The sequence below is a fragment of the Cyprinodon variegatus genome, unplaced genomic scaffold (assembly GCF_000732505.1).
Source record: "Cyprinodon variegatus isolate N-32 unplaced genomic scaffold, C_variegatus-1.0 Scaffold845, whole genome shotgun sequence".
Lineage (NCBI taxonomy): Eukaryota > Metazoa > Chordata > Actinopteri > Cyprinodontiformes > Cyprinodontidae > Cyprinodon > Cyprinodon variegatus.
The window spans coordinates 302,804-318,938 of record NW_015151298.1 but is presented as its reverse complement, the minus strand read 5'-3'; the positions used below and the strand labels follow the sequence as shown (position 1 = coordinate 318,938).

At 40.0% G+C, this 16,135-nt stretch overlaps 1 protein-coding gene across 1 annotated transcript; it reads left to right on the top strand.

Moving 5' to 3' along the window:
* The first annotated feature begins 481 nt into the window (after window positions 1-481).
* adgra3 (adhesion G protein-coupled receptor A3) lies at window positions 482-13,708 on the top strand. The gene is made up of 17 exons (XM_015397242.1): window positions 482-486; window positions 1,078-1,149; window positions 1,228-1,299; window positions 3,014-3,174; window positions 5,219-5,432; window positions 5,511-5,675; window positions 7,379-7,580; window positions 7,668-7,817; window positions 8,224-8,382; window positions 8,461-8,598; window positions 8,690-8,888; window positions 8,978-9,186; window positions 9,372-9,496; window positions 9,644-9,767; window positions 10,068-10,213; window positions 10,585-10,680; window positions 11,162-13,708. Exons 1-17 carry the CDS (start codon window positions 482-484, stop codon window positions 12,588-12,590), a joined length of 3,666 nt encoding a protein of 1,221 aa, XP_015252728.1. The 3' UTR covers window positions 12,591-13,708.
* Window positions 13,709-16,135: the final 2,427 nt, after the last annotated feature.

Below are 16,135 nucleotides of genomic sequence, written 5' to 3'. Positions count from 1 at the left end.
TGTGAACCAGGCATTAGCCTTCTGGTTTGACAGAGAACTAAAGCCAAAAACAAAACCCTTGGATTCAACTCTACAAGCTTCAATCTGATTTCTTCCAAACCCATATGCTCTGATTAGAGGACTGTCAGCTGATTACCAGACCCATGACATTAGGTATTCATCTGAGAGTATGCTGGTCTGTGACTAAACCCAAAACTGCATTTGTTTACCTTTTTTGTTTTTAAATGCATTCTGCATCAGTCTGTTTTGAGGTTTGACCTCTCTAGTGTGCATTTTCCTCTGAAATTTGTTTAACTTTGCCTCTGTATATTATGCCTTGTCTCATGACATTCCAGCCAAACTGCCAGAGTAGACCCTTGATCTATCTTTGTCAGACAATCCGAGACACAGACGTGGAGAATCCTGAGTTTTGTCCCTTTCATTTCATCATGTTTTAATTGCTATGAAGGTCATAGAACCTGTCGGATCAGATGCCAGATCAATGAGGTATAAATTCTAAACTTGGATTTTCATGTAAACATTTCTAAAGTATGGTATGTAGATGTTTTTACACACACACTGTTGCTGTAGATATGACTGTACTACAAGTTGGCAGTGTTTAAAACAGTCGGAGCCTTGTTGGCTGTCCTTGCACTGCTATATGATGGAGAATGAAGTAACTGACGGCAGCAACATTCATCTTCTTGAATTTTCGTGGCTAGAATCATCAGGTGCTCCTCCTGGGAGGCGTGAGGTGTGTTGGGCATTTCTCTTTGATGTTTTTCCACAGATGTCATGTCAGGTCACATCCAGAGTTGAAGAAAACAGACACTTTTGATGTGTTTGACATTAATAGTCGGTGATTAATCATCTCCCACTGTGCCACTCTGCCTTTAAAGTTTCAACTCCCCCCCGAGGCCCACATAGACATTATCTAATGCCATCTTGGAAGTTGTAAACCTGTCTGCTGAATTTTTGAGCTCCCTGCCCCGACCTGTTGGCTATGCCTGACATTCTAACTTTTTAAATACAATCTTTTCTCCACTTTTACGATAATCAAGGAATCTGTTTTTCTTTTTTCTTTTGAATCTTTTCCAGGGACCTGTTTAACAACAGCATTAGCTGTCTAAATGGAGACATCTTCAAGGGCCTGGACAGCCTGAGTCGACTGTGAGTCTTGTTTGTTCTTCTAAAATATATTAAGTGGAATAAGTGAAGTATAGACATTAACAATGTGTCTTTCTGCAGAAACCTTTCAGGAAACTTGTTCTCCTCATTGGCTCAGGGAACGTTTGACAGGCTGGTGTCTCTGAAGGCACTGTAAGTATAATAAGGAAATGGTCTACAGCCGTTTACCTCATCCATTCCCTCAAATGTAAATGTGGTCTAAATTTTGTTACATTAGGGTCAAAAACAACTAATCAGCTTACAATTGATTGTTGTATAATGGTTTTATACATTAAGATTTGTCCCATCCAATTGACTGATTACATCTGTTTTGATGGAACTTCGTTCACTGTTGTAGTGTTGCTATCGTCCTGTAGAGGGCCCTGCTCTTCATTCTTGAGTGAAGCTTCACTGATATGGGGCTGAGGCATGCTAGAGCATAAACATGAGTTAGTCCAGAGACCAGTCCAGGTTATACTGTTTATTTCTGATAAAGATGCAGAATTCACTTTATGTGTTTCTGGTTGTAAATATTAACACTAGATAAACTTAAGTTATTGCCTAAATAGCGCCCATTTAGCTGTGCTGAATGGTGGAGCATCGCCAACTTCTATGCTGTGTACAAAAGGCAAAAATATGATGACAGAAAAGTGAAGGGCACTTTCTAAAACATTCGTAACTTCATAGAAATTCTGGCAATTGGCATGTTTGACTGGAACCACCCATTTAAAACTTGCTTAAGCCCCTGTCACACCTTGAAGATTTAGACCAGCGTATGCCTGACGTAAGAAAAATCTGGCAAAAACGGCATACGTTGGCTAAGTTATGGGTGGGTTTTGTATAAGTTATGATCACGCTGAAACATGTCGACATACGGCAAGTTCGTTGAGAAATTTTGAGCAAGTTATCTGCTAATTGACATACGTTAAGTCTAAGTTACTCATAAGTCGGGGCGTCCAGCTTATCCAAAACCTATGAGTAGCTTGTGCGTAACTTATCAAGAACTTATCTTCAACTTTGACGTGTTCCAGACGACCGTTGAATTTGTTTCTAACTTAGAGCTACTCTATAATGAAGTATTGACAGCATTGTGGTATGAAGGCAGATTCGCAGGAGGAAACTGTAACTTCTCCTCCAGACTTGATTCCCATCATAGGGTGAGTGAGAAGTTGAGTGTGATGGATCCTCCCTGCTCTCACGCCCACGACCAACAAGCTTCCTAGCAGACATGATGCTAAATCTGCAAACCTTCTTTCTTTTTATTTCTTCTTTTTTTTGGGGGGGCGGGCATCTTTGGACATCTTTTTATGCAGACCAGAACTCTTTTAACTGATGCTTCATAATGCCCATGGAATGATGTGCATCAGTATGCTGTCATGCATTATACATAAGTTAGGTTGTTGTTGGACATAAGTTTGGGACTTGTTATAAATACGCTATGTATACCCAAAATTAAAAAAAAATGTATAGAAAGTTCAGCGTATGCCAGCGTTTTAGGAGATTCTTTGGAGAATTGGAGATTTTTTGGATTACGTGAGAGAGCTATAAAACTGTTACTGTCAATTGTATTGAAATATGGCAAATACTCAAAATGTTTATGTCGTATTTTAACAATTTGTGAGATTTTTTCGTTTTTTATTCAGTAGTTAATGCAGCTGGCACAAGAAATAAAAATGTACTTTTTATTTTCAGGAAATTGTAAAAAAAAAATAAAATAAAATAACCATTGATCTTATGGAAAGATCCTCTTGATAAAACTCTGTTTTTAAGAAAATTGCCACTTTGACCAATAAGATGGATCAACTTCAGATTAATTTATTTGTGGATAAGTTGCATTATTTGTCATGAGGCTTCTTTCTCATTTCAGGGAGTTTCAGACACCTTACCTCCTCTGTGACTGCAACCTTTTGTGGCTGTTGCGTTGGATTAAAGAGCGGAACCTTTCTGTGAAGAACACAAAGTGTTCCTACCCTCAGTCACTCCAGGGTCAGCTCATAACCTCGCTGAGGCCTGAGCTCCTCACATGCGGTAAAGGCACAGACTGTTTTTGTTGATACAATCACAGCCCCTCCTTTCTTGCTTTCTTGGCTCCTCCTTTCTAGTCTGTTGTCCCGTATTGTAAACTGAACTGAATTATTTTGCTTTTGGGATCTTTTTTAATTATTTTGATCATAGCGCATTGCAGGACTATGATCTTCTTATTTAGATTTAGAAGCCCATTATAAGTAGAATCAAAATTAATGTAAAATCTGTAATGAAGGACGCAGTCATCACTGCACACATGAGGAGCCTTGGTTCAGATTTATGCCTTCAGCATCATCTCCACATCACCAACCGTGGTTTGAATGCCAGCAGAGCCTGAAGATAATTTCTGCTTCAACCTTGTAATATCTTATTTAGTGCTGTTTGCAAAGTCCAAATAGAGAAGTCTCTGGTTTGAGAACTAGATCTTGAAGATGATCTTTGTTCTTTAAAGAAAAACTCACCCTAACATCAGCTTTTCTTTGCTATTTAACTATATGTTCTCCTGATCAAAACTATAAGACCAGTGGAAAAATTGTCATATGTCGAGGAAAATATAATTTATATTTTGCACTGTTTGTTGTAAGGCTTCGTTCACACAAAGTTGAATAAAATATCCACAAAAAACAAAACAAAAACGTAATTGTAAAGATTAAACCCCCTGAAAAAGCTGTGTAATAAATATGCCATGCTAGTGCTGCCATTCTGCTATAGAGGGCAGAAAGAAATAGGATGTAAAATATTAACACAGCAAAAAACAAAAATAATAAACCTGTAAAATCCTTAATAAATTAAATAGCTTCAAGCTTATGTATAGTCTGTTTTGGAGCCACTTCTTCATGATGGGACCCCTAACAGACAAGGAAGCTTGTTACGGTATATAGAACCAACCCCAGCTTTGCCTGAATGGGACCCTCTTAGAGCCTCCGAATGCAAAAAAAGAGACGGAAAAATAAGAGTAGGCAATTTATTGCAAAAACCATTAAACTAAAATAGGCTATTCGGCATCTGATTGAAGATTTGAGGTTATATCTAAAAATAAAATAAAAAGAGCCACAAAAACTTGTTAAAATGGAAACAAACTGTTCAAAGGACCCAGTAATGAGTAGCTGCACTGTTCTTGTTAATCACCTCGAAAATGAGTTTCAGCATCCTTGATGTTGGTCTTTCTATGGCGGAATCTGGCATTCAGTGTCTGGAACTGGTGTCTATTTTTTAAAATTTACTTACCATCCAACCCCAAATGTTCTCTGTTAGATTTAGAATGAAAGAACGCACAGGATGGTGTTATAGTGAATCCTCCTGCTTTTGAAGATATAAGCTGTTAAATTTGATGGTCTTTAACTTTTGATCAGATAACTCATTATCCTTAAGAAGGTTTAAAGGACTGTTTAGCTACATCCTGTTCCTGTGCTGAAGGGACTGCAGAATAACTAATTAATTTTCCCCATGACATGTTGATGCCTGACATAAGATAACTTGGTTCCTGCATCTCGACTTTTTAGGGAATGGCTTTGACCTTTCAGTCACGTGACGTGACTGTTTAAAGCAGTTTTCTGCTTTCAAACCTTGGCGTTGAAGCTTGTTCTGATCCTTTTAGCTGTGCGTTTAAGTAGAGGCAGCAATTTAACTGACAAAATAGTCCTTTGTGTGCATTTCTACCAGAATGGCCCATGTTTGGGGAACTTGAGCTTGCCACTGACATAGCAGATAAGAACAAGCCTGCCCAGGCCGGCCCTGCCTTTGTTTGGACCTTCTCATGTTATTTCAGGTCTCCTCTCCTTCTGGGATTATAAAACACGTGACACAGATTTACAGGGAACTTCTTTTCATCATGAATTGAAAGTAGCCCTGAATATAAAGGAATTCAGCTTAATATTCTCTTTTTTTCTTTTCTTTTTTTCTGAACTAGGGAGAATAAAACCATTCAAACAAGGATCCCTACCTTTTTTTTTTTTTATTCTAGACAAGCTTGGGGGGGGAAATAAACCAAGAAATTTCTAAAAGCCTTTCAAAATAAAACCAATTTCCTGTTTGGCTTCTTTTTCAGATGCTCCCCTCGAGCTGCCCTCCTTCCACCTAACCCCGTCCCAACGTCAGGTCGTCTTTCAGGGAGACAGCCTCCCCTTCCAGTGTCAGGCTTCCCTTGTTTCCGAAGACATGCAGGTACTCTGGTACCAGAACGGCCGAATGGTTAAACCAGATGCCACTCAGGGCATTTTCATAGAGAAGCGCATCGTGCAGAACTGCTCACTCATTTCCAGGTAACACTCACTTCTACATTTGCCTGAGTTAAAATTAATATCTGGAATCTAATCTTTTATTTCCAATTTTCCCATCAGTGCCTTGACCATCTCTAACATCCAGCCCGGGTTTATGGGGAATTGGGAATGTCGGGTACGGACGAGCCGAGGAAACACGACCAGGACCGTGCACATTGTGGTTCTGCAAAGTTCTGCTAAGTACTGTGCTCCTGAACGGGTTTCCAACAACAGGGGGGAGTTCAGGTACATGTAGAAAAAGACTCAGAACAAGCCACTGACCAACTTGATTCTGATAATGTTATATTTGATTCCAACACCCTTTAGGAATTCTTTGCACTTGTTTGCTTTAATTAGTAGCAGCAGATACTGAAATGTTAACTATATAAATCATCTACAACAGAACCAAGTTAAATAAGATGCATCATTTAATTATCCTCTTATAGGCTAATAAAGTTATTTTGGAATCTTTGCATGCTTAAAAAAGCACTTATTGGACTAAAAGGTACTTTGAACAATAAGCAAGTCTTAGCAGCTCAATAAAGATTGATGACAAAATATTTTAGATTCACACAGTTTGCAAAAATCTCTGAACCACTTCTCAACTACTTCTATTCATCGATAGATCTACGGAGAATTAAGGTGTGACATAAAGTTAAGAATATCTAAAGTTCATATAGTCCTTAAAATCTGTAAAAGCCTATAAATTGTTTTCCTTTTTATTGGTCTGCATAAGATTGAAAAAAAAAAAAAAAACATTCATAAAAACCTAATTGTTGTCAAATCTTATTGATGAGTAACAGCTCAAAGATAAATCTCACATTCACAAACCTCCTTCGTTTTTGGTTTCTGCCTAAAGGGTTTGAATTGGATCTGTGGTTCCTGACCTGTTGATCATAGTTTCTGGATCCTGAATAGGTTCACACTGAGCCGCTCCAGTAACCGGACTCTGACACAGCTAGTAGGGCTGGGCGATATGTACTTAAAACCGTATTATGATAAAAGTGATGACTAAACTAACCCCATTATTTCTATACTGCTGTTTCTGCCGACCACAGCAGTCAGCCCCACTATAATAATGTAATACTAGAATATAAACCTTTAAATTCAGGCTCTTCAGAACAACAGTTACATAACAAGTATCAATTCTATCACTAAATATCTCCTAGTAACCACATTTTATCATATACTTATATAAATTTCAATGCACCATTGGGGGGAAAAAAAAAAAGAAAAGTGAAGAACAAAAATAGTTTAAAAAAATCTGACAATTCATTCTGTTTCTGTAACTTTAAATAATCGATTCTAATTTATGGTTTAGACTTTGAATTAAATTCTTATCATGACTGGAAACTTATGACGATAACGATAAACAATGAAATCACAGCCAATTGTTCCCGTATTGATCTCTGTAAGCTATCCTTAAAGATTTTTAAAGCATAAAGCAAACTAACATTTAGATTCCAATTTGACCCTATTTTAGATTTTCAGCAAAGACCAATGATTTTTAGATGGTCGATACTATAGCTGTCAAAGATCTAGCATGAACAGAAGCCTGTGGATTGATTCAGACGGCTTGTGGTCAAAGTAAATCTTACTTTATTCTGTGTATTAGAGGAAATCCTTTTGAAGTTTGGTCATGCAGCCTTTTCTTTTTAAAAATGGTTATCATTGTATGTTGTAAATAAGTTCCTTCTTTAAAAGAAACAGTTTAGATGATTCATTCAAAGTCAGGAGCTCTGGCATTTTTTGAAGGAGGTTATTCAAGATTCACAGTACATTTCAGTGCATTTATATCACAGCATTAACATTTTGTTAGATGTGCTCTTTGTTAGTTTGTCAGCAGCACAACCTGGTGGCTGAACCTATAAGTGCAGCTGTATAGTTCACCTCAGAATGATGGTTGGAAAAGATGGTTCACAGACCAGTGAAATTCTGAATTCCTGCAGGTGGCCCCGCACTCTGGCAGGAATAAAAGCCTACCTGTCATGTAGCTCATCGCTGTCTAGTGCACGTGCCAACACAGGCATCCTGGGGGAGGAGCGACAGGCGTGGCGTTACTGCAGTCCAGAGGGGCTGTGGGGGGAGGAGGACTACTCCCAGTGTCAGTTTCAGAAAGAGGTCACAAGGTATCTCTACCTCTTCAATCAGGTTGGTATTTTACTGCTTTTTTTATTATTATTTCTCTCCTCTTTTTCTATAAATATTAGATTCAATCTCTTTGTGTCTTTCTGGCAGATGCCTCTAAACGAGAGCAACGTTGTGCACAAAGCTCAAAGCCTTTTGGTTTACACCATCGATGCTGCCAACTTGTCAGACAAGATGGACATTATCTTCATTGCTGATATGATTGAGAAGTTCACCGAGTTTGTGGAGAAGTTTAAGGTTGTAAGTTGCCAAAGAAGAGATTCTTCTTTTTTTTTAAGCAGCTGGAGTTATAAACCGTGATAAGCGTCTTCATTTTTAATGGGTTTGACCTTTATTACTTTTTAACTTTTTTTTTTGTCTTAATTTTTCTGTCTCTTGCATTATTTTTTATGTCTGGAAGTTTAATACATTTGACATAAAAAAAATCTTAAACTTATCTTATAAAATTGTTTTAAACAATAGGCTTTTTCTATTGATTTAGGTTCTGTCAAAAATATAGATGGATATAGCTATATGCTAAGGGTTTGTTTTCCTGGAAGGTCAACCCCTACCTTCTTTTTTAATTGGGATAAAATTCCAGTTTGTTTGTATTTTGGATAAAAGTGTGACTATATTCCTTTATTTTGACCACTCTCCCGTTGCCCAGCTTGGTGAGGTAATGGTCAGCATGGCCAGTAACCTGATGTTGGCTGATGAGAGAGTGCTGTTGATGGCCCAGCGTGAAGCCTTGGCATGCACCCGCATCATCGCCTGCCTGCAGAGAATAGCCGTCAGTCGCCTGGCCACGGCACAACCCTTCTCCCTGGTGAGTCTCATTAACAAGAATTTAGGAGATTTCTGATGACGGAATCAAATATTACATTTTTCTACCTTGTCTTGTTAGACGTCCCCAAACATCGCGCTTGAGGCCCAAATAATCAGAGTCAGCGACTGGAATGGCATGACCTGCATGCTTTTCCAGAGCCGCCAGCTCACGTTCAAATGTAACACCACCGGCGCCTTCTCCACGGTTTTCTACAAGGTCAGCTTCCAACAAAAAGACACATAGTTTCTAGTTGATATAGATTACCAGAACAGGGTTTGTTTCATTAGAAATCTCTGTTTCCAAACAGAGCACCGTGGTGGAGGCTTCGCTGCAGCTTCCACAGTCTCTCTTTAACCAGGCTGGGCAGACAGACGATAACGTCTACAAGCTCTACCTGCTGGGCTTCCGCAACGGCAAGTTTTTCCCGTCGACTGGGAATACCTCTCTTCTGACTGATGGATGGAGGAGGAGGAGTGTGGTCACCCCCGTTATCATGGCAAAGATAGGCAAGTCCTGCATACAGTTTAAGAAACCTTTCAAATCATATATATATATGTGATAAAATGTCCAACTTTTGACACATGTTTGCCATCAGAGGGTATCTCTCCGCGTTCCCTGAGGACCCCCATCAACATCACCCTGCGGAGGTTGGCTCGTGGCTCTCACGCCGTCGCTGCCCGATGGAATTCCAGCCTAGCAGGAGGTCAGGGAGGCTGGAGAAGCGAGGGCTGCCGCATCCTGGAGAATCAGGACAACTTCACCACCATGTCCTGCAACGCTCTGGGCAACTATGGTCTGCTCATGGTATGGCAGCTCATCAGATACCGCTTTAAATGTACTTGTTTAGATGTAGAGGAGTCAATCATATATTTTTATTATCCAGCGATTGCACCATCTAGTGGTCATTAGACATTGCTGCAGGACTAGTCATTAGAGTTAGGACAAGTTAGAAACTGAAATAGAGACTTCTCTGTTTTTCTCTCTTCCAGGACCTCACCAGTGTTGAGCAGCATTCTCCAAGCATCCAGCCTCTACATCCAGTCATCTATGCTACAAGTATCATCCTCCTGCTCTGCTTGTTTGCAATTATTATCAGTTATATATATCTATACAGGTAAACACCACTGTGAGGTTTACTTTTTATGTACCAAGCTACACAGTTCATAGAACTTTATGGTTCCTACTTTTAAAAGTTTTAACTGGAATATTTAAGCAAAGTCGTCCCTTTTTTTTCCAATTGTTGTACTTCTGGTGGCGGCAGGACTGTTCGAGTGAGTCGGAAGTTTTGGCACATGCTGGTCAATCTCTGCTTCCACATCTCCCTTACTTGTGGGGTTTTTGTAGGCGGCGTCAATCAGACACGTTACGCCAGTGTCTGCCAGGCGGTGAGTATAAAACGCTCTTCCCTTTATATTTCCAACTTCAACTTTGGGGTGTTTCTCCTTCAAGCTTTTATGGTCGACTGTCTTAAAAGAAAATGTGTGTTAGATGTTTTCTGGAATATGTAGGCTTAAATTAAAAGGTTAGATTTCTTCTAAATTAGTAATTGTGGAATTATCCTGTTTTAATAATATCATAATTATGAGCAACTGAGAAAAATTATTAATTTTACCATTTATGTTTAAGATTCTTTGAACTTTTTTGCTAAAATTCCATAGATGACATTGCTATGCGATCTCCTTTAGGTGGGCATTTTGTTGCACTATTCGACTCTTTCTACTGCCCTGTGGGTGGGCGTGACTGCACGCAATATATACAAGCAAATTACACGCAAAGCCAAACGCTACGAGGAGTTGGATGAGCCGCCGCCGCCCCCAAGGCCGATGCTCAGGTTTGAATTTCTAACTTTATTTTGTTAGTGACATTTAATTATGACACTGGCTTGAAACGTGCAGAGTTTAACTGTTTTCCATGTCTTGATAATTATGTAAGTAGGATGTATTTCCCTTTCCCGTAACTGTCAGTAATCTCCATCTTCTTAAAGCCCAATCATCACATATGAATAGAATAGTCAATATTTTCTTCATAAATTAAATGTTATTGATTAGAACATAAAGAAAATTTACAACTAAAATAAATTTTACACTTAAACTGTGCAAGTTAAAGGATTGCTAATAAAACCAGGGGTTGTCAATGCATGCATGATTTAAAGAAGTTTATCCTTTTGTGTGAGAAAACAAACTTTTTTGCTTTATTTTAAAGGTTCTACCTAATCGGTGGAGGGATACCCATCATTGTGTGTGGAATAACTGCTGCAGCCAACATTAAAAACTACGGCAGCCAAACAAATGCACCATAGTGAGTAGGACCTGATGTACATGCTGCCGTTATATCTGGAAGTGCTTCAATCCACAAGTTCTCAAAGGGGGATTTATTTTTCTTAATAGAAAAATAAAGACTTTCATTTTTTTTTTCTAGAATAATGCAGATTTCTATAAGGGAAGGTGAATGTTTTTCCCTGAAGGTGTGATTATGGAGTGTTGATATTTATATGTTCTTCCAGACAACCAGCTGCTGTTCCCTGTAGCAGCATCTGTTCATATCAGTCACCATGGCTGGATAATTATGAGATCTGTTTATGTTTATCTTCTGACATGCATACTTTTATTTTAATCATTTAGAAAAGCACACAAATGTGTTTTCTGTGGCATTATCTAAATTGATTCCTATTAAAGCTAAAGTTTGAGATTTTTCTTTGGCTACATTTCCAGGCTTTATTGTGCTTTATTAGAATTTGTTAGAATAGAAACTAACTAAAGTTCTTTTCTTCATCTGTTAGTTGCTGGATGGCCTGGGAGCCGAGTATCGGCGCCTTCTACGGACCAGCGGGATTTATCATCTTCGTTGACTGCATGTACTTCCTCAGCATCCTGCTGCAGCTGCGCCGACACCCTGAGCGACGCTACGAGCTGAAGGAGTCGAGTGAAGAGCAGCAACATTTGGCTTCAGTCAGCAGCGATGCTGGACCAGAGGGTCCCAGAAGCCACTCCCAGCCCCTCACCGCGCAGCATCAGCAGAACGAGGCAGCGTCCTCTTTAGGTTCGGCCCCGATGCCGCTCTCTGCTCTGGAGAACGAACACACCTTCACCGCCCAGCTGGTCGGGGCAGTGGGAGCTTTAGGGCTCTATTCAGCTCTCTGGGTGTTCGGCGCTATGGCTGTTTCACAGGACCACCCTTACGACATGGCTTTCACCTGCCTGTTCGGCCTGACGGCTCTGGCACTGGGGGCGTTCATGGTGGTGCATCACTGTGTCAACAGACAAGACATGAGAAGATTTTGGTCGCAGGTGTTTTGCTCCAGAAGGCGACCTTACTCTGCGCAGGAGGAGGTCCTTCTCCCTCAAACAGGCATCGCTGTGATGTCAACGGTAACGTCTGATACTAAAGTCGACAGGGATTCCACAAAATGTGGTCATAGCAGTACAGATTCCTCGCACACTAACAGGAGCACACCAAGTGTGCGCAACTCAGGGCATGGCAGCAAGCTGACAAACCTGCATGCAGAGGCTGCTCAGTGCAAAGCTGCCTCTGCACCGCCGGCGGCTAACGGCACAGCCGTTCTAGACAACAGTCTGACCGAGCATTCGCTGGACAACGAAATAAAAATGCACGTGGCGCCGGTGGAGGTGCAGTTCCGCCCGATCAGCAATATTCACACCCCAGCAGCTAATGGAAGCATAAGCAGGCATCAGAAGAACAGAGCCCGAGCACACAGGGCGAGTCGGCTGACCGTGCTGCGAGAGTACGCCCACGATGTGCCCACAAGTGTAGAGGGCAGTGTGCAGAGTGCCCCCAACAGGCGGCACCATTACTATGACATGGCCGCACGCAACAGTCGACGTGCCGCCTACATGGCCTACAGGGAGCGCCACCAGAGCCAGCTGCAGCAGGACAGCAGCGACAGCGCTAGCCTGCCGCGGCGCTCCCGCTTGTCAGAGAAAAGAACTGGCGCTGTTCTCGGAAACGGGACGGCAGTGACCGTAGAAGCAGAGCAGGCGGTTCTAACCGGATTGCCAGCTGTCAGTAAAGACACCGTACAAATGCCAGGCAGTTCGGAACCCGAAAGCCAGAACAGTAAGTCGTACGGACTTAACCTGGTCACTCAAAGCGGCGGCACGCTGAAGAAAAATGGACAAGCAGTGCCTTTAAGGAACGGTGATGGCGTCTGTATAAAAACAGGCCTGTGGAAACATGAAACTACTGTGTAGCACACGTTTCCCTCCTGAGGTCTGCTTTAATAAAACCATCATACCTTTTAAACTGTGAAATATCTTTAATGTTGACTGCTTTTCAGAGAAAACATTGGAATTAAGCAGAAATGCTGCCACTTAGTTGTCCTTGTAGATATCCTTTTGTAAATGTTCTATTTTTATAATTTTCTAATCCAACACTGTTGATTTCTGAGTTCTGAGTGAGAATGCATATCTTCACTGTTTATTGGAACCAGAATTAGTAATAAAACAAAGTTTCATTTATCTATTTAGAAGAGTACATTATTGCAATACCACAAACATTCGTATTTAGCTTTTTTGGGAAGAGACTCGGAGCTGTTGCCTTCTTATCAGGACATGACAAGCTGGTAATTGGGTTCCTCGCTAACCTTCAGGTGGCCCCAGGTTTCTCTCTTTGCTGCCATGCAGCAGTTTAATTGCAACCAGCAGCGAGGTTGGCCAACCGTAGGCGCTTTCTTCCTGCCTTGTGACAGCATGGTGTGCGTTCTAAGCTCCAGCTGACTTCATTTCCCCACAGGTTGTGATTGACAGCTGACTCTTAGGGGCGAGTAGAGGCTGCAGAAAAAAGGAGAGGATAATGAGAGACGAGTTCTCTTCCTTCTCCTGGAGCTTCTTCAGTGTATTTCACGGCAGGGCTGTTGAACCTGGGTCCAACTCGCCCGGCTTGACATTGCCAACAGCTTGAATGAGACACAGCAGAGGACTGGAAATTGATTAGCATCACTTCTTGCTGTAGGAGAACCATGTTCTTCCATTGGGTTTCTATTTGACCACAGGCACGAATCGCAATGGTTGTTGACTTTTCATAATTAAGTTTGGCTCTTCTTCAGGATGGAAGGATTAAAACGTACAGCATCATGTGATCTAAGCTGGTTTCCTTTTCTCCAACTAGCTGACTTCATTTGTAGTTGTTTTTGTAAGATCAGTGCTTGAACCCTAATATTTACCTCCTTTAACCCTTTCAGCATCTATTACGGTGTGTAGTCAGGATTATATAAATCCTAAAGGTGGGGGGATTTATTTTTTAAGCAAGATAAGTAATCCGAGTAATTTCTGTCATTGTCAGAGGGAACAAAATGAAAGCAAACGGTTTGCAGCCTCATAATGGTCTACAAAATTCTAAATGGGATCATAAACATTACATTAAAATAACCAAACATTCCTAACCCTTAGTTTCATTCTATTTGGTAAGATTTAAAAATACAATTATATAACAAAAAACAAAGGCTTATTTCTTCACAATTTTTCTAAAGTTGTTTAATGTATGGAGGTCCTCAATAATCACTTTGGGTTCTGGGATTCCAAACCTCTCACTATACAAGGCGCAATGAGGATCATTATAAACAGTTTTACTGGCCTTCAGATGCACAGCTGCCTGGTTGAAACTTGGAGAGAACTGACTGTTCCAACATGATTATGATCCAAAATACACTAAACTTTAGAATCAATAAAGAAGGCTAGACATAAAGACCATGTTAAGTGTAATTAAATGAGTGTTCTCAGTTTATCACATGACAGAATTATGTTTTATTAATCACTCATCTGGATATTAATAACAAAAACTAACAATATAAAATGAGGCCTTTAAAGTAATAAAAAATATCAGGGGATCGGATCAGAGGAAGCGTCAAACGTGACGTTCAATGAGGAAACAGGAGAGCTCTCTGACTGCTGATAAAGGCTGCAGCTGCTGCATTGGAGTCCCTGTGTTTCAGAGAAGGGAGGGGGTCGTTAACTGTTCACTAAAGACTGTAAACCCAAAGAGATTGGTGCAGTGTTGTCACCAAAGTCTCCAACAAGACAGGAAAAAGCAGAAAGATTTGTGGCTAGTTGCCTTTTTGAAAGAAAAGTTGCTGGAGGGGTCTGATAAAGCGCTAAACATAGATACTGAGGTGGGAAGAATGCAGAAGCAGCCTCATTGTTCAATTTTATACTGCATGGCCAGCAGGGGGCAGGCCTATGCTGAAGGCAGCTGCATGAGGACATGAGGCTGCACTTCTGACAGGAACCTGACAGGAATATTGAAACCCAAATTTACTTTTACCGTCACAATGCAATCATAAAAGATTGAAGACTCTATAAATGTGTAGAACAATACTTCTAGGACATGTATATGTTTAAAAGAAAATTGGGGAATTGTCTTTACACAGTCTTTAAAGTTTGCCAATGGATCTCCATACCTACAAACATAGGTGTTAGTTCTGAACAGAGTCTGACAGAACATCAATCAATTTAGCTGAACTATCGTATATCCATAGACACATTTCCAGCTAGAAGTCTAACAGAACCTTTTGATTAGTTGTGCATTGAATTCAAACTCATGCACTGGATCTGTGTTTTCAAAATACCTTTTTATTTTTCATACCATCATTTCACTTTGGAAAAAGAATAAACATTACATACATTTTTAAACCTCTTAAGTTTATATAAGTATATAGGATAAATACCTATAGGGAGCCCTCACTCTGTGGTAAGGGGCCAATGTGGCTCTTTTATTACAGAAGTAATCACACAGTCATTGCAAAATCCTTTAAAGGCTCTTCAATGCTTTTTTTTTTTGCTGTTGTTGTAATAAGGCAAAGAGACTGGTTTACCCCCAAATTATGAATTAAAATGATTTGGCATGCCCCAGCAGTGTACTGCATTAGTTTTTTTCAGTAGAAAATGCATCATCAGGTGGATAATAACTGAAAGCTCATGGAGATAAGTCTATGTATGCCTCGCAGATTCCATGATGGGCCCTTTCTTTTATCAATGCCAGCCTTTACAGGACAGCTGTAACATAGTCGCTTTATGAACTATCCAGTATTTTTCCATAATGAAACTCAGCAGAGGCATAGCCAGAAATTTTTTATAAGGGTGGCCAGGCAATAACCAATGTACATTGAGGGGTGGCCTAAAGTAGATAGGCACCAAAACCTCACGGTCAATCTGCACTGTTCCAACAGGAAAATTAACAAGCAAAACATCCATATTTTCTAAAAAAAGACAAACTATACTTTCCTACAGCCTTTGCTAACAAATAGACGCATATATTTAAACATCTGTGCTTTCTAGATAAAAGGTATAATGGATAAAATTCTTTCAGGTTCGAGTTTTGGGCAAACATCTTTTCCATCGTCATTACTTACCTACTTTTATCAGTAATCATTCTGCATAAAATTGACATTAGCAAGTACTAATATCTACATGAAATTATTATTTAATGTTTTATTAAAATAGTTATTTATCTATGATTTCACTGAAGACTCCTAGATGACTTGCAGAGACGCATCATTTTCTCTTTACCCCATAAAACACAGAATCTAGTTCTGAAAAGAGCAGGAATTCTGTACTTATCTTTAATGTTTGTATATGGTTGTGCATAATATGCCACAGTGTGTTTGTCGTCAAGTAATTGTTAATATATGAAAACTTTAAATATTTTGTATATTCCACTTGAGAGTATTAGTGTTGCCACCATCTGTATTAGAAGGAAATAAATGGTAGGCAGTGGTGGTTCTAGACCAAATGTTCCAGGG